Source organism: Chinchilla lanigera, unplaced genomic scaffold (genome assembly GCF_000276665.1).
Source record: "Chinchilla lanigera isolate Chin_1 unplaced genomic scaffold, ChiLan1.0 scaffold00005, whole genome shotgun sequence".
Lineage (NCBI taxonomy): Eukaryota > Metazoa > Chordata > Mammalia > Rodentia > Chinchillidae > Chinchilla > Chinchilla lanigera.
In genome coordinates, this window is record NW_004955406.1 from 39,069,435 (window position 1) to 39,094,865 (window position 25,431).

The 25,431-nt window shown below is 51.9% G+C and overlaps 1 protein-coding gene across 7 annotated transcripts in view; it reads left to right on the forward strand.

Annotated features, from left to right (window-relative positions):
* Window positions 1-25,229, forward strand: part of Ppfia4 (protein tyrosine phosphatase, receptor type, f polypeptide (PTPRF), interacting protein (liprin), alpha 4) — a 47,595-nt gene extending 22,366 nt beyond the window's left edge. Inside the window, exons 14-31 of one of the 7 annotated variants that reach the window (XR_001236928.1) lie at window positions 880-988; window positions 2,517-2,725; window positions 4,178-4,418; window positions 4,759-4,794; window positions 5,014-5,147; window positions 5,456-5,622; window positions 7,663-7,756; window positions 8,233-8,314; window positions 8,840-9,040; window positions 9,675-9,737; window positions 10,301-10,327; window positions 12,284-12,459; window positions 16,310-16,407; window positions 16,962-17,137; window positions 19,197-19,265; window positions 22,222-22,399; window positions 22,578-22,688; window positions 22,928-25,229. Coding sequence is in view for 4 of the 7 variants with exons in the window: in XM_013522498.1 (XP_013377952.1) it covers window positions 880-988; window positions 2,517-2,725; window positions 4,178-4,418; window positions 4,759-4,794; window positions 5,014-5,147; window positions 5,456-5,622; window positions 7,663-7,756; window positions 8,233-8,314; window positions 8,840-9,040; window positions 9,675-9,737; window positions 10,301-10,327; window positions 12,284-12,459; window positions 16,310-16,407; window positions 16,962-17,137; window positions 19,197-19,265; window positions 22,222-22,399; window positions 22,928-22,977 (2,110 nt within the window). In the remaining 3 variants the exon portion in view is untranslated. Of the gene's footprint in view, window positions 1-879; window positions 989-2,516; window positions 2,726-4,177; window positions 4,419-4,758; window positions 4,795-5,013; window positions 5,148-5,455; window positions 5,623-7,662; window positions 7,757-8,232; window positions 8,315-8,839; window positions 9,041-9,674; window positions 9,738-10,300; window positions 10,328-12,283; window positions 12,460-15,526; window positions 16,408-16,961; window positions 17,138-19,196; window positions 19,266-22,221; window positions 22,400-22,577; window positions 22,689-22,927 lie in introns of those variants that run through there. The other 6 variants (XR_001236930.1, XM_013522498.1, XR_001236934.1 and 3 more) reach the window with 6 other exon arrangements.
* The last annotated feature ends 202 nt before the right edge of the window (window positions 25,230-25,431 follow it).

Sequence of the window (25,431 nt, forward strand, 5' to 3'; positions counted from 1 at the left end):
CGGTATAGCAGTATGAAAAGAGGCGAGGAACAGAGCTGTATAATGGTAGCTGGGATTCTACTTTTTCCTTCCTATAGGTGTCCCGAAGGGCTACCCTTCATTTAATAAGACCTGTCTCAGAATATTCCAAGCCATTTACCACTGTGTGCTTTCCTTATTTGCTGGGAATTCTTAGCTTTGACTGTACAGTCACTGGACCCGTCACTAAAATGGAGCTAACTTGTAGTGGAAAAGAGGGGCCTCACGAAGTCCCCAGCTGAGAAAACACAGGGAAGAAACATCACAAGGGAGGCTTTTAGACTCTCCAGAGACTCTTACTGGCACCCTAAAATCTAGCCTGTGCCTCTGATACAGCATTGAAGCGTCCCAAAGCTTCCTAAGGATAGGGTGGGGATCTACTGGGAGGAATTTTAGCCAGATTAGGAGCTCAGTCTAGATTATCTTAAAACCCAAGGAAAGTTTTATGGGGAGAAGACCAAGAGACAAAGACCTTCAGAGATCATCCCTCAGACCTCTCCAGTGCCGGAGCCCTCCTACAGCTCAGCTCTCTTACAGATCTTGGCAGAGAACCTCCACTTGAATACCTGCCAGAGAGCTCAACTTTTTAAAAGCATAATAAACCATGAGAAGATCTCTTTTATGCTAAATGGAAAGCTGCTTGCTAGAACTTTCTCCCCTAGGTGATCCTGACCCTGGAGCAGCACAGCAGAAGTCTAAATCTTGTGCTTACATGGCAGCTCTACAAACACGTATGATAGCTACATGTCCGGTTAAGACTTCTCCGAGCTGAAGATCCCTAACTGCTGGGGTCCAGGGGGTGCAGGCTGGGTCTCTTGGTCCTCAGGACCTGTCCTTTCTTTCCCCTGCCACCCTCTCAAGGTCTCACATGGGCAGTGCAGCAGACGTGAGGTTCTCCTTGAGCACCACCACCCGCACACCCCCTAGCCTGCATCGCCGCTACTCCGCTTTGAGGGAAGATTCGGCTAAGGTGAGAGGGTGGAGGGGTGAATGTGTGGGGGTCTCCCTGGGGAGTTTGGGGTCAGTTCAGCCCCGTGCCTGGCTCCAGTTACACAGACGACTGGCATGTGGTGCAAATCCTCCCCTGCCCTCCCCTGTGTCCACAACAGCTGCAGCCCTGGGGTTGGGGCTATTGTCAGCTGCAACAGCTGTCCCCCCCACCCCACCCGCCTTGGCCTCCTCGTGGGCAGGAGGTAGGGGCTGGAAGGCAGCCAACCAGGCCCCAAGGCCCCACTGAAGTGTGTGTGCGTGTGCCTGGGTGTGCAGGCATGTGTTTCTTGTGGTCATGGAGAGGCCTCGGGGGTAAGATGCAATTGGCAAGCTTCCTGGAGCAACAGTTGTGATTTATAGGGGGGAAAGAGGGGATGACAGGTTACCTGGCTCTTGGGATGGCACCTGGAGTTTTCTGAGGAGCTCCTGTGGTCTCACCCTGTCTGATTTGGCCAGGGGAGAATGGGGGAAATAATGGAGAATAAAGTGCAGGAAAAGGCTGACTTCCATCTTCTGGAGAAGTCTGATTCCTGCCTGGCCTGCTAATTATTAGTCCCATCCATATCCAGGTCCTCTACGTGCTCTGGGGCACTAGGAGATACAGATAGAGACAGAAGGAGCTCCTTTGCTGCTGGGGGAAACTTACATGCCCTTAGGGAGCCCCAGGCTGATGAGTCTTTTTGTCTCTCCTTTAATCCTTCTCGCTCTGTTACAAAGACACAGCAGCTACTCAGAAGCTCAGACTGAGGTGACAGGAGCCAGAACCCTAAGAGAGAATTGGTGGGTCACCGAGGCTGCATGTTAGCAGCCCTCTCAGTCCTGGCTTAGTCCTTTCCTTCCCCTACTTTTCTGGCTGTCTCAGCTCCATCCTGGCTTGTTCTTCTTTGGGACCTTTCTCTCCTGAAGAGGTTTATAGGATGATTTTTGAAAAGCCACTACCTCTCAGAGTTGATCCTGTAATGTGCTCAAACTCTGGGAGACACAAGACACCCCTGCCTGCTTGGCCTTGCCTTGGTCCCCGGATCTAGTCATCTTTTGTGGGTTTGTGAAACAGAAACCAATAGCCTTTACATAGTATCTGTTTAGTGCCAAGTCCCTGTGCTAAGGAGGAGGAGGCACCTGCATTTCTTCACTTAAGCTTCATAACCACCAGCAGAGTAGGTACTGTTGCTGTGCCTGTTTTACAAATGAAGAAACTGAGGCACAGAGAGGTTCAGCAACTCTCCCATGGTTGTACAGCTAGTATTTGGTGGAGCTGAGATTCAAACCAAAGCAGTCTTGTGGAATCTGTTCTTAGCCACTCTGTTAGCTGACCCCTTGTGTGAGTTGGAGCAGCAGTTCTCAGACTTTACTGTGCAAACAAATTGACTGGGGATCAGATCTTGAATCAGCGGTCTGCATGTCTAACAAGCTCCTAGGAGATGCATTCCTGGGCAAGGTGGGGAGCTCTTGCTCCTCAGCTGTCTTAGTGTCTGATCACTGCTCCTTTACCCTCCTGCTCTGTTAAGGACTGGGAGCCATCTCCACTGCCTGGTGTGCTGGCCCCCAAGGCCACTGCTGCTTTTGACAGCGACCCTGAGATCTCTGACGTGGATGAGGATGAGCCGGGGGGTCTTGTGGGCTCTGTTGATGTTGTCTCCCCCAGTGGCCACTCAGATGCCCAGACTTTGGCCGTGATGCTGCAGGAACAGCTGGATGCCATCAACGAAGAGATCAGGTTGGGGCGGGACAGAGGCTGGGGTGCAGTGGTGCCTGGAAGGACTGGGCATCTTTGTGGTTGGGCACTGTGGGGAAAATTCTGCTTTTATTTGCCTCTGACAGCTGCACTTTACAGGGTCGTAGGCTGGGGATCATCTGTGGAGCATCAGGCACAATTCTGGCCCAGTGCTGATCTGAGACTAGCAGGACTCCTTCCTCAGGTGGTGGAGTGGCCAGGCTTGGCAGGATGAACTGTGCTCCTGGCACTCATCCTGACCATTAAGAATGTAGCTCCCACTACCAAGGCTGGGCCAGGGTGAAAGCTTTATGTTACTGTCACTCTCACTCCATTCCTTGGGGTAGGCAAGATGACTTCTGTGTTATAGATAAGAAAACAGAAGTTCAGACTGGTTAAGTGACCTACCCAAAGCCACAACTAGGATACAAACTTAGTCCGTTGTGCCATGGCTTCCATTGCTAACGAGGCATCAGACAGAAACTGGTGGCAGAGAAAATTATCAAAATCCTCACTTTATCCTTCCTGTGTCCTGAGCTTATTTGTGTCAATGACAAACAGCAAGGGAAAATGTGAGCCAAAGTATATAGTTTTATAGGCTGTTACGGTTCAGCAGTTCCTGTCCACTGGGATTTCACAAGCCATTTAGAAAGATGGGTGCACGCACGTGTGCGCTCACGCGTGCGCACACACACACACACACCAACTCTTTACTCAGTGAAGTTAAATGTTAAAGGTAACTGTCATTTACCAACATTAAAGATAACTGCCATTTACCATCATAGCCATTCCATAAAAGAAATGACATTTTAACATCCCTAGTGTGGGAAAGATGTCCTCTCAGAATATAAACACATCCTTCTCCTTGTAGGCCAGTTGACATCTCTACATCAATATGTGTATGGCGTACTTGTGTAGAAGTGAGTCCTGTACACATATTCCTTGCCAAGTGTCCCACACACCCCCTCCACACTCACACAGTCACATAGTTTTCACTGTTTTTTCTCATTTTTCCACAGAACAGGGAAAACCCCATTGGGGGCTGGCATCAGCTAAAAGCCTTGCATTTGGAAACTTATCCCTAAGTCCATCCAGACATTGCTTATATTGAAAACTGATGCACAGAAAGCAAAGTGCCTGATGCAAGCTCACCCTTGTAGTTATGGTAGATGCAGAATTCTGACTTGCAGGGTGGTTTGTGTTTCGCTGACCAAACTGCCTCCTTCCTGGCAGTGACTCTTGTGAAACTGAGAAGGCAGGCCAGTAAAGGGGAGAGAGAGAGAGGGAGAGACAGAGACAGAGACAGAGAGATGCTGCCAGGCTCCAGACATTCTATATCCTGAAGATGCCACAAACTATGGGGTGCCCCAGACCTTGCTTTATGTGTGACCCTAGGGTAACGAGTGCCAGTCCTTGCTGGGCTAATGGCCAGGTCTGGTTCTGCCTGCCTCCCAGGATGATCCAAGAAGAAAAGGAGTCCACGGAGCTCCGCGCGGAAGAGATCGAGACGCGCGTGACCAGCGGCAGCATGGAAGCCCTAAACCTGACACAGCTGCGCAAGCGCGGTTCCATCCCCACCTCACTGACCGCCCTGTCACTGGCCAGTGCATCTCCTCCCCTCAGTGGCCGCTCCACGCCGAAGCTCACCTCCCGCAGTGCTGCCCAGGACCTGGACCGAATGGGGATCATGACCTTGGTGAGAGCTTGTGGGCGGCTGATAAGTAGGGTTTCCCCTCAGTTGAGCCCACAACCTTCTGCCCACATGTGAGGCCGCCAACATGTCCCAAGTAGGAAAGGGCTTTCTTAACCCCTTTGCCTTGGACAAGCGTGTAATGCCTAAGAACCTCACCTACTGCCCACTCTGTGCCTCTCTTCCGGGGGTAGCTTTGACTTCATTTTCCAGGCCAGTGTTTTTCTGTGGTGACACTCTCTCCAGGCCTGTGAGACACTGAATAGTCTGTTCTCCTCCTGGGTTCCTCCTGGGGTGGGTTTCGGCCTAGGGCTTGCTCCCGCTCACCCTTTTCTTTCTCTTCCAGCCCAGTGACTTAAGAAAGCATAGGAGGAAGCTGCTGGTGAGTGTTGCCTGGTGGTCCAGGTACTCATGGGTGATTATTCTGAGGTCCTTCCCTTGTGGCTTCTCCCCCAGGGCTTTTGGGTCTGAGTCTGAACTCGAGAGGCCACAGGGCCTCCTGATAGTTGCTCAGGTTTCTTGTTCCTCTGCCTCATCTGGGCTGGGTAGGCAAGCCCCAGATCTCACCCTCTACCCCCTGACGGCTCCACTGTCTGTTCAGTCGCCAGTGTCTCGGGAAGAGAACCGAGAGGATAAAGCCACCATAAAATGTGAGACTTCTCCTCCTTCCTCACCCAGGATGCTGCGGCTAGAGAAGCTTGGCCACCCAGCCCTGAGCCAGGAGGAAGGCAAGAGGTAGGTGGAGCAGCCTGTCCTCCCGTCTCTCTGTCCCCAAGGCCGTAGCATCCTTCCCTCTGCCTCCAGAAAGACTATATTTCACCTGTCCCAGGTGCTAGAGCATCTGACTTCTCTTTGAAACACCCTCAGGTGTTTGATCAGATGTTATAATCAGATCTCCTGCTCTGATCATATCCCTTGCCCTTTCCTTTCCCCTAACCTCAGCACTGATGCTTAAGTTCTTTTGAGCTCTGACTTGCACCTCTCCTGCTGTAATTTAAGTATGTTTCTTCTTATTCTGCCCCCTCCTGGCTGTCATCCTCTAGTGCCTTGGAAGATCAAGGCAGCAACCCCAGCAGCAGCAACAGCAGCCAGGACTCGTTGCACAAGGGTGCCAAGCGCAAGGGCATCAAGTCATCCATTGGCCGGCTGTTTGGGAAGAAGGAGAAGGGCAGGCTGATCCAGCTGAGTCGGGATGGAGCCACAGGACATGGTCTCTGCCCCCTTCATAGCAGAGGGCTGGGTGTGCACTGGGACTCAGAAGCAGAAGGGTACCCTAGGCCTGGCTTCCTCTGCCTGCCTTCCTAGGGCTGGTAGGTAGAAGCTGCAGGCAGGCAGATTCCAGCTCCAGAGCAATTGCAGTTTTCTGTTAGCCCTGTCCCCATGTGACAGATGGCCTCGGGAGGGGGCAAGTGGCTGCGCCTCCAGTGTGAGACTGCGCCTCCAGTGTGAGACTACATCTCGATGGCCATTTACTTTGCCTGCTGAAGCAGAGATTCCTGGATGGAGGGAGAGGTCCGACTGCTATGGTTTCCTCCAGTCAAAAGGTTCTCTGGTGTACTGTGCAAGACCTTCAGGAGAAGTTTCTTAGTTCTGTGTTTGAACAAGTCAGTTCTTGATTAGAACTTACTTCTGGTACTCAGAATATGAAAACACCCACTGGTGGCTTTGCAGACGTTCAGTTCAAGAGAATGTTTGGTCAGGGCAGCACTGTTGTCACCACTGTGTACAAGCTCTAGGTCATGCCTGGTGTGTGGGAGGTACACAATGAGTGTTCACTTTGTTCCTTCCTCTCCCCCATTTCGTCTTTCCTTTCTTCTTTTCCCTCCCTCCTTTTCTTTCCATTACCTCTGTAGTCTTTTGCTCAGACACTTACTGAGTACCTCCTGTGTGGCATAGTGCAAGGTGCTGGAGAGACAGCTCATTCCTCAAGGGTGTTAGTATCTAGTGAAAAGGAAAAAATAAAGAGATGCTTCCAGAATAGTGTGATGAGATAACCCCAGGGCACTTCAGGAGCTCAGGCCTAGCTGTAGGATGGTGGAGGCGGCAGGAAGGGCTTCCTCTGCTGGACACCCTGAGCCAGAGCTGGAGGGCTAATGGAAGGGGTCTGTGTGTGCAGGCGGGGTGCACTCTGAGGAGGGGAAAGATGTGTGGGCGAGAGGGCTTTGTCTGCTGTCATCTGTGTTCAAAGTGAAGTAGGAGGAGAGGAGAGAGGGATGCCAGCTTCTGAGCTTGAGGGAGAGGCTTAGAAGTTCCCAAGGCAATGGGAACAATGATGAATATTTTGTTGGGGAGGAGCTTCATTAACTAGAAGAAAGAAAACCTTTGAACCCAAATGCATAATTAGACTTTCCTGCACCTCAGGAAGGTGCAAATTGGAACAGAGCTAGCTGAGTGAGGAGGATGGGGGAGGAGGAGGAAGGAAAAGAGAAGGAAGATGAGGGTGAGGGGGCCAGGAGGAGGAGGGAAAGAGGGTACCCCTGTTCAGGCTGTGGGAGTCTTAGCCCAGGAAGAGAACTCTGCCCTCCTCCCCATCCTCAGGGGCAGAGGGATGGGAAGGCAGCAAGGTCTGATCAGTGTCAGAGGTGTGCTGTGAAAAGCCTCATGATTTCCTGTGTCCCACACTGTGTTGGCACTGAAACCCACGACAGCATCTCAGACTGGTTACTGGACCTCCCACACCTGCTGCCCATGTGTGTTTTGAGGAGTGGCCAAGATACCAGTGAGTCCTAAGATGCTGCCCTTTGCTACAGATTCTGTAGGGTTCCAGCATGAATTCAGGAGACCCTGAGTAGAAGACAGCAGAATGTGTTCCTCTTTGCAATCTGTGCGAGTGGGCGCACCCAGAGAAAGAGGCTGGGAGATACATCTCTCTGTGCCGATATCCCCACCCTGAACCAAGTCAGGATAATCTTCTCGGAGCCTTGTAAGCCCTTTGTGTCTGCTCTCCGGGTTTGCTTTGCCCCTTGGCTTGGAGTAGGGGCAGATTTCTTTCTAGGACTCTAGGGTGGGGCAACTTTGGTCTATCTGGCTGGAAATATCCCCAGGGCTGAGGTTCTAGGGGGACACTGTCCAGATAACCCACCCAGTGCCACTCTGGATGCAGGACCTTGGGAGGAGGCTATAGGAATCATGTAAGGTCCCATCAGCCCTTTAAGGAGGAGCCTCTTGCTGCTTCTGCTCCTCTTCACTGGCCCAGGCCAAGGGAAGAGAAGTAGGGGGCCTGCTGACACAGGCATCTCTTCCCTTCCAGTTCTACTAACAGACTCCGAGCTCAGTCTGCAGGAGCCTATGGTGCCTGCTAAGCTGGGGACCCAAGCAGAGAAGGACCGGCGGCTGAAGAAGAAGTAAGAGCCGCCAGGGTGGGGCCCAGGCCTCAGCCCACTTTCCTTCTTCTCAGCTGCCATGGGACTGAGCTCAGGGAGCCAGAGCCCAGCAAGGCCCTTCCTGAGCTGAGCTGGTCCATGTGGGCACATCAGGGTATGTCCTGAGTTAAGAGGAGGTGCTTCGGATGACCCTAGGCAGAAGGAAGCAAGGGGATTGTGAGAAAGTGTCCCAGGGCTCATGGGGAGGGCATATTGAAATGTCTAAGTCAGTACGTGTAGGTCGTGTGCCCACGTAAGAACCCCTCATCCTCTGGGCATGGAGAGGTGTCCTGCCCACATCTCAGTGCCACATGGCTTCAGCATAGAGCAGCAGAGTCCATGGATGGGGAGCCAGGGAAGTGGAAGTTTCCACACTTGGCCCAGCCCAGTGGTCCCCAGGAGCCAGCCTGGTTGACAGAAGGAAAGACTAGTGAATCTCCTGTTCCTCCTTTTACAAGACACCAGCTGCTTGAAGATGCCCGCAGAAAAGGAATGCCTTTTGCCCAGTGGGATGGGCCCACAGTGGTCTCCTGGCTGGAGGTGAGCCTGGGCAAAGGAGTCTGCTCTGGGGTGTGGAGGGAAGAATATGTGGGTTGGGACAAGGATGCCGGGGCAGTGGGTGGTGCCCCTACAACTTCCCCAGAATGTTCCTCCTGTCAGGTGCATGTGCCACCCCAAGCATTTGTCTGTCCTCACAGACACACTTAGAACCAGCTTTGGAGGACGTAACTGATTCTGTTACAGATGCCTCACACGCAGCTAAGTTTGGGTAAGGGGGGCCAGTTAATAAGCATTTTGGTTCTCATAGGTTTCCACTACGAACTGCTCAGCTTTGTGATCCTGAGAAAATCCCTTTACCTTCCTAGGCCTCTGATCTTTAAACCATAAAGTGGTTTGATGGTAGTCACCTCTGTATTCCTAACCTCCTAACAGTGCTCTGTGTTTGCTGTACTGAGACGATGGATAAGTCTGGCCTTGGCCCCTGGCTTGGTGGACCAAGCTCTTGGCATGGGGGCCAGGTCTTGGGGAAAAGGGTTGACTTATCCCTGCACCTTATGTCTGCAGCTCTGGGTGGGGATGCCTGCCTGGTATGTGGCAGCCTGCCGGGCCAACGTGAAGAGTGGTGCCATCATGTCCGCCCTGTCAGACACAGAGATCCAGCGGGAGATCGGCATCAGCAATGCCCTGCACCGGCTCAAGCTGCGGCTGGCCATCCAAGAGATGGTGTCACTCACCAGTCCCTCTGCCCCGCCCACCTCGAGGACAGTGAGTGGCCTCCCTTACCCAGGAGATTTACAGAGGCCCTGGTATAGTGTTTGCAAAGCCTCCCATTGGTCTTTGGGATGTGGTAGCCATGGGCTCTGCCCCTTCCTGTCCTCATGAAAGGCTTTCCCCAGTCTTTAGGAGGGGGTCCCACAGGCCTGCCTTGCTGCCTCCTACATACCATCCATGAACTCCATTTCCCCTTCTCTGCCTGCCAGCAATTCCAGATCTCTACACAGAGTTTCTCCAATTTGAATTCTGGGGTTCTGTGTTATTGGTAGGTTGGAGAAGGTAGAGATATAGGGCATTTAAGAATTCTGTCCTCTGTCATCTAAGCTTAACAAAAACTAAAATCTCATTGTTGTTCAGCTCGTGATTATGATCAATCCCCATTTTGGGTCAGCACCATTCATTCATATCCATCCAGGAAACATGCCCTGAACAGTTTCTATGCATCAGGCCCAATGCCAAGCAGTGTAGATACAACGCTAAATGCAATGCTCAGAGCTAGCCAGTGTGCAGGGCTCTGGGCCAGGCATTTGGGAGGACTAAGGGGGAGTGAGCTTTGCTCTGGTCCTTGGGGTCTGGGCCTTCTGGACCCCACCCAGGACCAACTAGGTTTCCTTTCTGCCTGCAGTCTTCCGGGAATGTCTGGGTCACCCATGAGGAGATGGAGACTCTGGCAACATCCACCAAAACAGTGAGTCTAACTGTTGGCTCTGGGTCTGGGGTTAAAACTGGTGACTTCCATGAGGAGAGGGGAAGGTTGTGGGGAGTCTGAAGTGCTTGATGCCTCTGATGTTCATCAGGTTCTGGTCTCAGGGCGGAAGGTCGAGGGAAAAGAGTTGAAACTGGGAGCAATTTGTGTCTGTGGTGTGTTCCAGCAGGACACAAGCTTACCCATGGCCCTTGGCGCACTGCAGTAGAAGAGCCCTGGGCTAAAGAGGGCTTTGCCTTGGTATGGGCCTGAGCTCCAAGTTCCTTGCCCAGGGCTGGGAGAGCCTGTCATCTTGCTTGGCTCCCAAGTCAATCCTGGGGGGTATGAAAGTGTGTTTTTGCCACACACATTTGCTCCCCTCTCACCATGAACATGGATACAGGCACCAACCTTCTGCTCGCTGTAAACTACCTCAACAGCTTTCCCTAATCACCCACCTAGCTGCTGGGGCATCTTCTCCCTACTGTCTGTGGGCCCCGAGTTGAGCTTGCTGGGTTTCTTGACTTTGCTTGTTTCCCCTGACACGCGGCACTTGTTCCTGCTAGGACAGTGAGGAGGGCAGCTGGGCTCAGGTAAGACTCCCTTCCCTGCTGGGACAGCTCTCAGAAGGTCAGGACAGTGTCCTTCCCACAGGCTCCCTGCCCCTCAAGTCCCAATGTGTACGTCCTTCTTCACACTAGAAGCTCCGGATGTAGTTTCTCTGCTCCTGCTGAACTCCCTACCAGTGCCCCTTGAGCTCCTTATTGTAGTTTCTCAGGGTGGCAGGTGAGGAGCCCTGGAATATTGTGTCCCCCCTTGTGCCTAGCTCTGCACTGACTTGCTTCCTAGGAATGAGAGTGAGACTCAGATTGGTACGGGTCTCCCTCTCCCTGTCCCTCTCAAGGGCACACTGGTAAAGCAATAGAGGCCTCCCATTCATTCATTTAGTGCCTAAATGTTCACTGAGCAGCTACCATGCATTATGCCTTTCTGAGCTTTCTGGATATGAAAGTTGTTGAACAAGTACAGCACACACAGAGCAGTAAACAAAGGAATAATATCAACACACAATATCAATAAGGATCAAAAGGACAATGTTAACAAATAAACAAAGGGACAGTGTCAGAGAGTGACAAGTGCCACCAAGAATGAACCAGGAAGCAACATGGTTTACCCCTACAGGGAAACTCCATGCATAGGAGATGGGGACTGGTCAGAAATTGCGCGTTCCCACAGTAAAACACTACGCAGCAGAGAAACGGAGGGATCAGAAATATAGTGTTAAATGAAACATGCAAGTGCTGATAGCCTCAAAGAATCTGATACTAAAATTCAAAAACAAGCAAAGTTAATAATATATCATTTAGAAAAATAGACATTAGTGATTGTAAAAACTGTGAACACTTTTCAAGACAGGAGTGCTGGACAGAAAACCGAGCAGGGTGGTTACCTCTGGGAGGGGCGGTGGGAATTGGGAAAGAAAGAAACAGCACAAAGGCGGATACAAGGGTGCAGAGAATGGATGTCTGGTCTTTCACTTCAGTGCTGTCTGCGATGGTAACTTTATTTTATACTCAACAATGAACACACGTGACACATAGCTTTATATACACGAACACTTTCATGTTAAAAGGCGACAAAATAAATGTGAAACCGCCAAGGGAAGCATGGTGAAGAATCGCTGATAAGACTAAAGCTTTTGAGAGGTGTCAGTCATGGAGCCCCATCTTGCTCAGGAGGTGACTTCTGGTTGGCACAGGATTTGGGAAGGCAGCAAAGGGCCTACAGAAGGACCTTAGAGAACTCAGCTGGCTATTTGTGTGTAAGCCATCTGCCCTTTGTTTTTTTTTCCTGGCTTCCGCCAGTGTTTAACATCCCTGTGGACTGTGTGGTCAGCCGTCTTCCAGAGTGAGGCTGGCATGGCATTTGCTGCTCTGCAGGTCCACTGTACACAGCCTGTCTCCTGGGCTCAGTGCGCGTAAGGCCCATGGAGAATCCGGGAGGCAGGTCGGCTGCACAGTACCACATGTGCATTCCAGAATCAAGAAGGGTTCATATTTTCTGCTGTCTGGATGCTTGCTTGCTCCCGTTCATTAGCATAGATAATTGATTCATGAGTGGAACTGGATCACTCTGAGATCTTGGAAAGCTCCATTTTAAAATCTCCCACCTCAGCTGGCCATGGTTGTACATGTTGGTAATCCCAGCACTCTGGGAGGCTGAGTCAGGAGAATCACAAGTTCAAGTCCAGTCTAGGTAAGATAGAGACTTAGAGAGAACCTGCCTCAAAATTTAAAAAAAAATGTAAAAAGGGCTGGGGATGTAAATCTGTGTGAAGGCTGTGGGTTTAACACTGAAAAAAAAATAAATAAATAAATAAATACCTCCCTCCCAGCTTGCCCCTTAGTTGAAGGAAACTGAAATTTTATTGGACCACTGTTCTTCTCTCTTTGGTGGAGGACTGATTAGTTTCTCCCAAGCAGATATGGCAGATGTAACTTGGTGGCACTGTCTTCCTCCCCACACAGCACCTCCTTTTTGTTCCCCAGACCTTGGCCTATGGAGACATGAACCACGAGTGGATTGGGAATGAGTGGCTGCCTAGCCTGGGGCTCCCCCAGTACCGCAGCTACTTCATGGAGTGCCTGGTGGATGCACGCATGCTGGACCACCTCACCAAGAAGGACCTGCGGGTCCACCTGAAGATGGTGGACAGCTTCCATCGGTGAGTGGAGCTGGAGCCAGGGCCACCGCCCCCAGCCAGGGGTGGGGTGGGGCAGGGTGGAGCTGTGTCCAGGAACGGAAGTACCTCTCTTTCCATGGCCAGGTCTACTTGGTAACAGGTTTCCCTCTTGGGAAAGTTTCACCCTTGTTGAATTCTCATCTTATCCTGCCATTTGAGGATTTGATCTTCTTATCTCTAACCCTACAGACAAAAAGTCATTCTCTTTAGCATCTTCTTTGAGATTTTTCCGAGGCCTGAATTTCTTAGCTTGTCTTTGGGCTGGTAGAAATCTGCTTACCCTGAAAAGACTCAAACTGAATGTGAAATTTAGTTTGGGTGTCTCACTCCCTCTAGGCTGAAGGACAAAGGATGTCTAGGCCTTTTTCCTGCTGATATTGCAGACTGGAGCCCCTCAGCTTTGGACCCATATTCTTTGGTGCAAGGATCAACCAACCCTCTCTTCCTCTTTGCTGAAGAGACCTTCTGTTCAAAAGTGTGGTGGCAGAGGTTCCAAACTGGCAGCCCATGGGCAGAATTTGGCCTACAGATAAGTTTTGTTTGGCCCACATGTATTTTTTTTTTTTTTCTTTTTGGTTTTTCTCCAGTACCAGGAACCGAACTCACGACCTTGCGCTTGCCAGGCAGGCGCTTTTGCCGCTCAGCTAAATCCCCAGCCCCGGCCCACATGTATTTTAAAAACCATGAATTTGGTTGCCGGTACTTAAACAAGAGAAGATTTTATACAAACTTCCAGACTTCTGGCTTCTCTTGAAAAACCAAGAGCTCTGTGTGCACATTCTGGTGTGGAAATGATCCACCACAGGTGGACAGTGGTACCCTCACAGGGTAGTGGGCATTCTGTGGGTCCTCCCAGCCCCCTCCAACCTGCCTCCCTCATGTACATTTGCCTGCCTGGTCCACTGGGCATTTAAGTTGGAGAGCGAGCTGGGTGGCGATGGTTCCAGGAACCGACAGCTGTTGGAGTCCTTTGTAGCATCCAGCTCCAAGTAGCACAGACTGCTGTTTCAGCCAGGTCTTCTGCCTTGAGTGGATAATGACAGGGGTGAGGCTGCAGTGTGTGCGTTTTCAGGGTTTCTTCAGGACCCTGTGCATGTCCCCCAAGGATGTAGGGGAGCATTGATGACCCCCAACTCATAAAACAGAACTTATGTCTGGAAGGGATCTAGTTAGCTTCCTCATGTCATGGAGCCCAAGGTCATGCAGGGATGATGGCAGAGTCCAGGTGGAACAAGTCTGCCAACTCAGGGCTGCCACCCTGCAGAGACTTCTGAACTAGAACCCTCACCTTCCTGACCCCAGTGCACCGCACACAACTTGTGAGGGCCGACTTCTGAGGGAAGCCTGTGTGCTCCCTCTGTACTCTCCTCCCCTCCCTTCGCTGGGGCTGAAAGGGAATCCTTTGTCTCTGCCCAGGAGACTGCCAGACCTAGCTGCACCTGTCCTCTGCCTGGTGATTGATAGGGCTGGGGAGAAGGACTGGGCCTTTGCCAAGCTGGGATGTGCTGGGCTGCTGGAAGATGTCAGCCAGCCTCACCCTGCACTGTGGAAGTCCTCCCACTGCCCCTGTTGCCAGTCGGGAGCTCAGCCCAGCCTGCTGCCTGGTTCCAGCTCCGGCTTCACATCTCGAGTGTTTTGGAGTTTCTAAAGCGTTTTCCATGTGCCTCAGCTCGGTTGTGCATTTACCTGTTTTTCTTCCACCTAACATTTCATGAACACGTTCTGAAGTCTGGAAAATTTCTTAGAAATTATGGTTTTTATGACAAGAGAGGGATGTGTAAAAACTCTTATTTTACAAAGAAAACAAATCCAGTAGAAGTTGAGGCCCCGCATGTGACTCAGCCAGGTAGTGATAGAATGGGCTAATTCTCCCATCTCTTGACACCCAGGTCAAAGGGATTTTCCTTGGACAGGGTGTTCTGCTGGGCAGGTTTCCCCAAGGAGCTCCTGTTTGGATCAGACTTGCACACACAGTAACCAGAGCCTTCATTCTAGCAGTGGTCTCGTTTCTGAGTGCCTGAGATGTCCCGGGGCTGGGCTGAGCCCTTCCACCCATTGTCATCATACCCTGAAAAGGGAGGTAGGATCCTATTTCACAGTGACCCTTAGCTTGCAAGTGGCAGAGCCAGCATTCAGACCCAGCCTGACCTATGCTGTGCAGCAGCTCTAAAAGTCATAGGAACAGTCCTGAATATTATAGCAAGTGAGGTAGAATTAGACAGCTTCTGCCCCCTCATGATAGATCAAAGCTTAAGTCAGCAGCTCAAGCGTAAATGGGTATATGGGTTTGTTTTTTTTTTGGTATCGGGAATTGAACTTAGGACCTTGCACTTGCCAGGCAGGCGCTGTGCCACTGAGCTATATCCCTGGCCCATAAATGGGTATGTGAACCAGAGAGGATTCCTAGAAATGATGCCTCTGAGCTTTAAGGGAGACATTGTTCTAGGCAGAAGGGCTTGCTGGGCAGAACTGAGGGGAGAAAGGATGGAACAATCTCCTTAACTTAATCTCACGAAGCAGTAGCCTCACAAATAGAGTCAGATGCAGCTGCACTTGGGAGGAACCTTCTGTTCTATTCCTCAATGGGCGGAGAAACCCAGGAAGGCTGAAGGACAAGGCATTGTTCATATTCAGCAGGAGCCCTCTGAGTCTTCCAAGGGGGGATGAGCTGCCTTGAGAAGCGATGAGTGCCGGGTCCCTGCAGCTGTAAGGTACTGGCTCAGTTACTCTGAAGGACGCTCTGGGGGTGACTGCTATAGTAGGAGGAGCTCAGACCCATGGCTCAGGTGTCCCTTCTAAGCCATAGTGTCTGTGGTCCTCAGGCTGGCTTAGGTTTCATTTATGCAGTGCCCACTACGGCCTTCTACTTGGTAAGTTCTCTTCGTAATTTATGTCAATTATTTCACCAGGCACTTATAAGAGGTACCTATTATGTGCTAGAAGTTTAAGATCAGTGAACCAAACAAAATCCCTTGCCCTCCTGGAGCTTATATTCTAACATTCTGTTAGAATAATAAGGAATGCTAAAATGCTGTCCTTACATTCTCAGGAACAATACATGTAAGGTACGTGGCTAGATAAAAAGTTGGAGAGGAAAAACTTAGACCAGGTAAGGGGAATTGGGAGTGTGGGACAGGGGTAGTGAGGGTGATGGTGTAGTTTTAACTCCGATGAACAAGGTGATGGGTGGGTTGGACTGAAAGAGTGACTTAAAGTAGAGGAAGGCATGAGCTGTGTTGCAAGGAGAGGATGAATGTTCTGGGCAGAATGAGTGGCCAGTGCAAAGGCCCTGAGGCGCAAAGATTTAGGCAGATTTCTGTGTTTGAGGACCCGAAGGGGTGTGCCTGTGGCTGTCACAGAGAGTGAGGGTGAGGGTAGCCACAGGAAGGATCAGATGAGTGAGGAAGCCCGTCGTGCATCATCGTGTAGGCCACTGAGAGAGCTCTGAGAGAAATGGTAAGATAAAAGGAGCAGCTTGCTTTTTCCTTTTTTTTTTTTTTTAACTTGTGGTTAATGGGAGTCTTTGTCATTTGTGTGCTGGAGAAAAGGGATGTGTGGTTCATTCAAAGCACTTCTCTTCCATCAGTCAGTCCCACATCCTGGCTGACAGGGAAGATGAGAGGTAGCAGAGAGAGAGAGAGAGAGAGAGAGAGAGAGAGAGAGAGAGAGAGAGGAGTAACGTTGGCTCCCGTGCAGCCCCGCTGGCAGCAGGAGGGGCAGGAGGGGCTGGGTTCCTCTGGTGCTGGCTCTGGAACCTGCTGGGGCAGGTGGGGCAGGTGGGAGAGAGCAGGACCCCGCTGAGGCTGTGGCTCTGGCTGCTGTGTGCCTACAGAACCAGTCTTCAGTACGGCATCATGTGTCTGAAGAGGCTGAATTATGACCGGAAGGAGCTGGAGAAGAGGAGGGAGGAGAGCCAGCATGAGATCAAGGGTAAGGCCCTCAGGCCAATGGCCTGCTCTGAAGGGGCGCAGCAGGCAGCGGAGAAACAGGAGAGAAAGCTTCTGAACCTCAGGAAGCTCCGAGCCCTAGAGGGAAGAGGCAGCCCCAGCCCGGTGAAGGAGACATTGTCCATGGCCAGGGCACAGTCATACCCTCTCTAAACCCCCTCCCGGACAGCAGCCACCAACCAGAAAAATGGGACGTAGCCCCAGGACAGTGCCTTAGACTGGTGTGTTCATGGGCCTTGAGCTGGTGGGGTGGATGGGAGAGAGAGGCAGGTTTTAGAAGAGACTTTGGACGTGGAAAATGAGGAACGGCCACTCTGGCCTGGGGAGGTGGGAGTGACCTGTGCAGGGATCCTGGGGAGAACACCCGGACACTGTTGGCCTGACTGGGATGGAGGGAGGAGGGGAAGGATTGGAGAGGTGGGGGCGGGCAGGAGCCAGAGAGCAGGGTGCTGGGCTCTGAGAGCTCTGTTTCTGCCCCTGAAGAAGTCTGGGCCAAATCTGCTGTCTCTTTCTGCCCTTCCTTCCTCTGCCCTCCAGATGTGCTGGTCTGGACCAACGACCAGGTGGTTCATTGGGTCCAGTCTATTGGGCTTCGGGACTATGCGGGCAACCTGCACGAGAGTGGTGTCCATGGCGCCCTGCTGGCCCTGGATGAGAACTTTGACCACAACACGCTGGCTTTGGTCCTCCAGATCCCCACACAGAACACACAGGTCCGCAACCCGTTCATCAGGCGGTCTCCTTGTCACTCACATGTACAGGCTCTGAGATTTGCCGGGGGTGAGGGGCTTTTCTGGGCCATGGCAGCATGCTCAAACCTCCAAGTGTGGTACCCGGGCATAGCTAAAGCCCGTAGGGAACCCATGTGGCCTTCACCTGTGTTCGTCCCCACACTGCTGTGGCCACTTCATTTCCTCCCAACCCTGTGTTGTAGCTGAGACTCTGCCTTCCTTGGCGTCGACCTGCTTCTTTGATCAGAACATCCAGATCTCCTTTGTCTGCCTGCCTAGAGATCTACCCCTGGGCCCATGGGCCTCAGAAAGCTAAATATACCAGATAACACAGCCCAGAGCCTCCCCATGCCAGGACTTTGTCTGCCTGTCAACGCACAGAAGATTAGACATCTTCTTGAATTACATTTCATAATTATTATGGAGCTGTCATCCAAGAATATATCTAAATTCTCTTGAACCTATTTATATTTTTGGCCTTTCTAACTTCCTGTGGGTAATGGGATTCTAAAAGTACTAACAGTTGTGTAAAGTACTTCCTGATTTTATTTGTCCTAAATAAGCCCTTGGGGAGGGAGCTGCCTCCTGCTCATAATTTAAGTTTGGTAAGGATGCTAGTATTTGACCAGTTCTCACCTTTTGTGAAAACTGAATTTCATACACTCTGATCATATTGCCCCTGGGCCTGAGCCTTTGTCTCCCCAGCCAGAGTGATCTTAATTCTTTTAGCCTTTCCTCATATAGACCCGCCCCTGTCCCCTGATCGGTTTAGCTGCCCTTGTCTGGACTGTTTGCAGCTGCCAGATTGCTTTTGAAACTCAGCCACCAATGCAGCACAGGCTATTCTGGGAGTAGACACGTTTTGGCTTGAGGGAGGGTAGGGCTGCGTTGTCTCACAGTTCTGGGTGGTGAGTTGGCCTTTGGGGTTTACAGCAGCATGCAGGGCCAGTGTGTCCTTAGTGACCCCTCGTGACCAGTGACCTCTCCTAACCAGTCAAAATGGATAGTGCAGATCCCCACTTCTCTAGTAAGAGGTTGGACTTCCCCCCAAACATACTCTATCAATACTTGCTTTAGCTTCCACCTCATTTGCCTCTTTCCTGGCTCCTTACACAGCTCTGTGAGGTGTTTGTGAAATTGGTACCTATCGACTTAGCCTTTCCTTAGTCAGAGGAACAATGTCATTGAACACTGGAATATTTAGTATGCTCCTTTCAGGATGTTTGTAATAATGTTGTATTCCCAATACTGATAAAGACAATCCTTACAGAATGCTGTATTTATTATCTTCCACCAGAAATGGGCCTTTCTCTTTCCTTTACTTCCCATTTACTTCGAAAATGCATTCCTATTCTACTTCAAAATGCATTCAGATTTTGTGGTGATCCTGTCAGTTGTAGCAGGGATGCAGCCCTAGTGCTTTCTCAGCCGTCATATTTTCCTGACTTGTTCATTTTGCTTAGCTATCAGCAGAATGGGGTCTGATCTGATATGGAATTCTTCATTTCAAATGGTCAAAATATTTGGTGGCTGAAAGTTTTGAAATTTTCTTGTGTCTGGTGATTTTCTTAATGAGTTAATTTCTAGGGCGCTGAGAGACAGCTGTTATGCACTCTACAGCTCAAAGCCACTGATTACCATGATTGAGTGGTCTTCCTAATTTTTGTGATGCGGCCCTTGAAATGTATTTATTTAATCCAAGTAAGTTAAGTTCTGTTTGCCCATGGTATGCATGCTTTTTCTCACACCCTACCAAAAGGCAGGCAGGTATGATTTTCCTCCAATAAGTAAAGCCAATCCTCCATTTTTTCTATGATCCTACTTTTTAAAAATATTTTTTCTAATTTTCTAAGGTTAAAAGTTTCACTTCTAATAGGACAGAGGTTTGTTAGAAGGAATAGCCTCAGGAAGGTGGTGAAGGTTTCAAATGAACTAAGTGCACCAAAGTCCTGCTCCATCTGCCCTTGGTCCCTGGAAAACGGGGAAGATGGTGCGAAGGTCATTGACTGCAGAATTTCCTCTCTCACCCTGTGGACTCCAGGCCCGCCAGGTGATGGAGAGAGAGTTCAATAACCTGTTGGCCTTGGGCACAGACCGGAAGCTGGATGATGTGAGTACCTGGCCATGAATCAAGGGTCCCAGAGATTTGGTCACTGAAGTTCATAAGTTCTGCTTCCCTGGGCTGATGACTGGTGGGCGGCCTAAGGGAGGCCAGGTGTAGCTGGGCTTGTCTTTGGGTGGCAGTAGGCTGTGGAGAAGTCTCTCTGAAATTCCTTTCTGGTATAAAAGCAGAAAGCCCCTCTGTGTTATACTTCTAGTATCTTCCAGGTCTGTGCCCAGCACTTCTTGCCACACAGGATCAAAGGTTTTTCCCCTGAAGACCACATCATTGGGATAGCACCTTTGTTTTTGTCTCTCAGGCCAAACTAGCACATCTCCGTCCTGCCCAGTAAGACCTGCTGTTAATTTTATTAGGTAGGGCCTTGGAGTTTAAGGACAGCCCTGACGTGTGGAGCCACAGTGCTCCCTTAGGGATGTCTGCAAAGCTCACTGGTTTCCTGAGGACGTGGCCCCTCCTCTACCCTGCCTCCTCCCTGCTCACTTTCCTACTGCCAACCTTGCTTGCCCTTGCTGGTCAGGTCTGCTTCAGGTCTGATTTGGCTCCAAGCAAGTTAAAAAACAGCCCGGACTCTGTTTATTTTTAGCTTTTCCATCTTCAGTCAGATCACTGTTGCTTAGTTGGGTTTAACAGGGCTACAAACCACCTTGGTAGAATGAGTGCTTTGTCTCAGTAGACAGGCCACACTCAGGAATCTACCTAATTTGAAGCTGGGGGAGGAATATATATATTGATATATATGTATATATATTCCAGTCTGAGAGATAAACTAATACCCCTCCCGCTGTCTCCACTCTCGGAGACCTCAATTTTCCCAGTGCTCCTGGGATAATGACTGCACTACTCCGTCCTCACATACCTAGGCCCTTACCTTTCTTTGTTGCTTTCTGGAAAAATGACTCCTGTATGTATTAGCATGGTACTTTCTCATATAAAAAAAAAATGACTCCTCAATTCTTATAAAATACTGTTTGAATGCCTGTGCCAGGGATGGGCCAGGCATGGTGCCACAATGGTGACAGACATTTCACTTTATGCTCGCCATCACTTATGAGCAGGTTATTATCCCCATTTTACAGGAAATTGTAGCTCAAAGAAGTATGTTACTACAGCCCCAGGGCTGATGTATGGCAGAGCAAGCCTGGAACAGATAGACTGTCTCTGATTCCTGCCTCCTTCTCTGCATCGCAGTCCTCCCAGGAGCTCCTGGAGCTGGCTGGCCTGGGAGGTTTCAGGCCTTAGGGTGGAGTGATGGAGTTAAACCCCACTGGGCAGCACAGTGGGGTTTCTGGGATGCACGTGGGGGGCCAGCTACAGAGGACACTTGCAGGAAGCTTAGAGGGGAAGTCAGGTCCCAGGAGTGAGGTGAGAGTGGTGGGTGGTGGTACCGGCGGAAGTCTGAGGTCTGAGGAGGAGACCTCTGGTCCAGCCACCTAGCACTTCATCAATACCTTGAGCTATCTCTTCTTACAGCTAGGCTTCCTGCCAGTTCTGGTTCTGTTTCCCCTCATGGCTCTGAAAGGCTTCATCCAGCTTTCCCTCTTGGTGAAGATCAGGACCTAAGAGAAGAGGAGAAGCAGGAAGAACACACTGGTCAGGGCACAGAGGAGCAATAGAAACTAACCCAGAGGGTTGGTTGAAGGTGGAAAGGGGGCTGAAGGAAAGAGGTGTGGACTAGGTGAAGGGGAAGACAAGGTCCTGCTAAACACAGGAATGGGACTCGTGTATAGGGAGTTAACTGCAGTCCATCCATTTAACAGGTATTTATTGGATGTCAGCAGTATTCCCAGACACTACTCAGGAGCTGGGGATACAACAGTTAGAACAAAACAGATCATAGAGTATAGCTTCTGGGTCCTTGCAGGAGAGAGTGGAGAGAGGAGGGAGAAGAGAGAGAAAAGAGAGGGAGAGAGAGGCAAAGTAAAAGGGATGGGGGGAGGCAGAAAGTAAGGAAACAAGGGAAGGAGGACGCAGTACTAATGAAATGATCTCCTAGTCCATGTAAAAATGCTACTAAGGTGGGAACTATGACAGAGAGGTACTTGGTGCTAAGAATTGATCAGAGCAGTTGACCTCCACAGGGCACAAACAACAAATCCCAAGGGTATGGGGCCAGGACGGCAACAGTCCCTATTCATGCGGATACCACACTGCCTGCAGCCTGCAGCCCCTGAGAACACAGAGGTGAAAGGAGGCATGGCTACAAAGCAGGGTGGATGTGGATCTGAAGGGTCGGGCAGGGAGGCCTCCACTTCCTGTAGGGCTGTGGCCCTGCCTGCCTGTTGGCAGAGATAGTTATTTAGAGACCTAATGGGAATCCGTGAAGAGGTAGATGGAGGGGCCGCTTGCCGTGTCCTTTGGAGGAGCGTGTCTCTGATCCTCTGCCTGCACTGTCACATCTGATCCCATTGGGGTAGGTAGCCTGAGAATACCTAGGGCAGATGTACCCCCATTTCACAGATGAGGACGCTGAAACTCCCTAAGGTCACGTGCTAGAGACATGGCTGACCCAGGGTTGGAAGCCAGATGTCCTGACTGGAGGACCTAGAGGGACAGGAGAGCAAATATGGGAACTGGTGGGTGAACCGTGGGGGTCTCAGAAGAGGACTAGCTTGGAAGATCAGTGGGCATCCTGAGCTCAGTTTGAGAAGACCCGGGTGAGCAAGGAAGCACGGCTTGACTGCTGGATGACAGATCTGACCAGACGACCTCCCCAGACCCAGGCAGGGGCAGTTCGTCTCCGGGAGTCATCCACATCAGCCCGATTCATGTCCCGCGGGAAAAACTGAGGGCTACAAAGGGGAAGTGACCTTGCTAGCTTCATTCCAAAGGGGTAGGAAGGAGCGGTGCCCTACCCAGCCACAGCCGCCCTCCCCAGGCTGGGAGCGCGCGCGCGCGGGGGGGGGCGTGCAATTCCAACCCGCCCTCCCTTGCCCCCTTGGTGCAGGGGGAGGACAAGGTGTTCCGGCGCGCGCCCTCCTGGAGAAAACGCTTCCGGCCGCGGGACCACCACGGTGGCGGCCTGCTCAGCGCCTCGGCCGAGACCCTGCCGGCCGCCTTCCGCGTTTCCACCCTGGGGCCCCTGCAGCCCCCCGCGGCCCCGCCCAAGAAGATGCTGCCCGAAGGTGAGTGGCGGGCTCCGGCCCGCCCGGGAGAGGGCAGGCTGGCGGCGGGCGCCCGCGCTGCGCGGCTGTGGCTGCACTAACGCTGCGGGGGGCGGGGCGCTGCCGGGCCGCGGCCGAGCGTGTGCGCGCACTAACCCGCCGCTCTGTGTGTTCTCCCGCGGCTGCCGACTCCTGCCAGCCGGGACGGCGGGGGCGCAGAGACTGGAGACCTCCACGGTTCGGACCTACTCCTGCTGACCCCCACCCTCCCGCCCGCCCCGGGTCTGACGGGGTGTGCCCCCGGCTCGGGGTAAGTGGCCAGGCCTGGGACGCGGGCCTCTGCCGCCGGCCCCAGCCCCATGCGCCTGCCTCTGCCGCCGGCCGGCCCTGCAGCCCCCGCCCCGCTCCCCAGCCCTGCCCGGCTGCCTGCCCGCTTCAGGGGCCCGGGGCGCTTTGCGCTTGGGAGCATGCTGCAGGCCCTTGCCACCGCGCTGCTGCCTGGGATTGACTCTGACCCCGCATCCCCTGTCTCTGTCTCTTCTCTCTTAGCTCACTCCCACTATCTCTATGGACACATGCTCTCCGCCTTCCGGGACTAGCCGCGGCCCCCAGGGCCAGTGCCCTCCTGGTTTCACAGGCCCAGCTGGCCCTGACCTCACCTGCTCGTGCCCCTTCCTCCCACGGCTCCTACTCTCGTCCGTGACTTTTCGGTTGTCCTGGATCTCAGAATATACTCATCTAGCCCCTCGGCATCCCACTACCCAGACTCCCACTGCGTGTCCTTTGTAAGTCTCCTGGATGTGGCTGGAGTCTCCTGGTGGAGTGGAGGTGCCCGGGTTGCCCGTGCCTGGGATTCTCTGGGAGGGAGAGAAGGGCAGCCCTGGTTGGGTGTAACACTCCCCTGTCTCTTCTGGACCTAGCCCGGTCTGGACTTCACCCTCTTCCGGGATCAGGATCCTAGGCCAAGGGCCAAGATGGTCCTTCCAGGAAAGGGGCACTTCAGACTCTGTCCTGCTAGAGTTATGCTGCCTCGTGGTCCCTGTCCACTCTGGTCCTTGTGCCAGATGGTCTGAGGTTGGTTCTGACGCCTCCAACATCACCCATCCTCTATACCATCACCACAATTTGCAGATCCTGCCTCTAGGACTTGCTTGGGGGCTGAAGAGGTACAGGAGACCACATTCTCTCTCAGGACGGTGAGGCCAGAAGGACTAAAGTAGAAATTCAGGAGCCTGGCTTAAGCTGAATCCTAAATATGAGTTTAGGAAGAGTCAGAGGGAAATGCACCACAGAGCTTTGGACCAGGGGTGACCGAGGGTCCAGAGACGCTCAGCCCTTGCTTGGTGAGAAGTGTAGCAGGCAAGTCAGAGGGAGGGCTGATGGCTCCTGGTAGCCTGAAGCCCAAAGGGCAGTGGGAATGCCCCCAGCCCCAACCCTGGGGGTACGCCTTCTGAGCCGGGGGGATCTCGGCCTCAGAGGCAGAATAGATCTAACTGTGCTGCTAACTCTGCCACCAGCATCCCTGCCCCACTGCCTCTGCCTCATGTTCTTAATCCCAACTCCATAAGAATAAACCTTATGGGTCGACTGAGTATGCATTGACCATCAAATCAGGTTTGAGGGAAAGGCAGCCTGGAATTTCCTTCCTCTGACCTGCCAGGAAGAAAATAAAGCTTCCTTTTCAGTGAATCATGTCCATGGCTCAGGAGATCTGGTGTTGATCAAGGCAGTCACTCCTTGTCCTCAAACCATCCAACCCTGGATTGGGGTTCTTGTGGTGTCCAGGGACTGTCTTCTTTCTAGAGATTCCTGAGGCCACCCAGCTTCCACCATTTAATCTCTTTCTCTGGCAGCATGGTGGGAACTGGGCTAGAGGGATGCAGGTGCTGGTTGGGAGGATTATTAGTCCCTCTTCCTCACCCATCCTTCCAATTTAACAAGGTGCCTAAAAGTGTTCAGTAGGCTGATGGAACTCTGGGCTTCCTTGAAGAGAGAGGAGGGGGAAAGCATCGGGCAGGTTTATTGGAGCGGGGCCAGCGCAGTGCCATCCTACAGGTGGCTGGAACAGCTGGTTTGTGACCCGATCCATTTGAGTTGAGCAAGGGCTGGGCTGGCAGGTGGGACAGTAGGCCAAGCACCCTGTCCAGAGGCCTGGCAGAGAGCCGTGCCTTGTCTTAGAGCCTCATGCTGCTGCCTGGTAGAGAAGAGCTCACCAATGGGGTAGCTGAGTGGGCTCTCACCTGGACTGGGGCAGGTAGCCACCTGCCCTTTTTCTTGTTCCTTGTTTCCTGTCCTTCCTGTCAGGCTACTGGGAATGGCGATGGAAGAATTATTGAATGGAAAATGAATTGGGCAGAGAGAAAGAGCCCATTGCAGGGAATGGATGCTGAAGTTATGGAGAAACCCCAGGTTCTTAAGATTAGTGGAGTGAAGCCCTAGGAAGGCCATCTAACTCCTTCAGGGAACCAACTGTCCATGGGCTGGGTACAAGGCAAGGCCAGCCCTGGCCTGTCCTCCCTACAACAACCCTGGCACTGTTGGCCATGTCATAACGCAGCAGGTTGGGGGAGCCGGGGCCATGCAGGGCCCCTTGGGAAGGATTACAGGGAAGGGACAGAGGAGAGAAAACTGCACGCGGTGATGGACGGCTGTTGTCTTGGTGTACCTCTTGCCTCATAGTCAACATATTTTCTTTGGAGAGTCACAGTGACCCAAGCCCTCCTCGCCAGCCTTGTCTCCCTAGGTCTTCTCCGTACTGTATTGGCTCAGTGCATCAGGAGCAGGTGTGTGGATGTGTGTAGGTGCGAGTGTGGGTGTGTACGTACCAATAAACAACCTGGTTTTAACACAACATACAAGTGACCTCTGTCCTTTTTTTCTTTCTTCCTTTTTTAGTTCGAGCTTACCTGACACGTACTCTTTCACAATCCCGAGGGCTGCTGTGCTCTGGGAGGAAGTATCGGAGTTCTGAAAACATGTGGTCAATAACTGTCTATTTCCTTATATAACTGCAGGATTGATGGGGTGGACAGTGTCTGGGTTGCCTGTGCCGA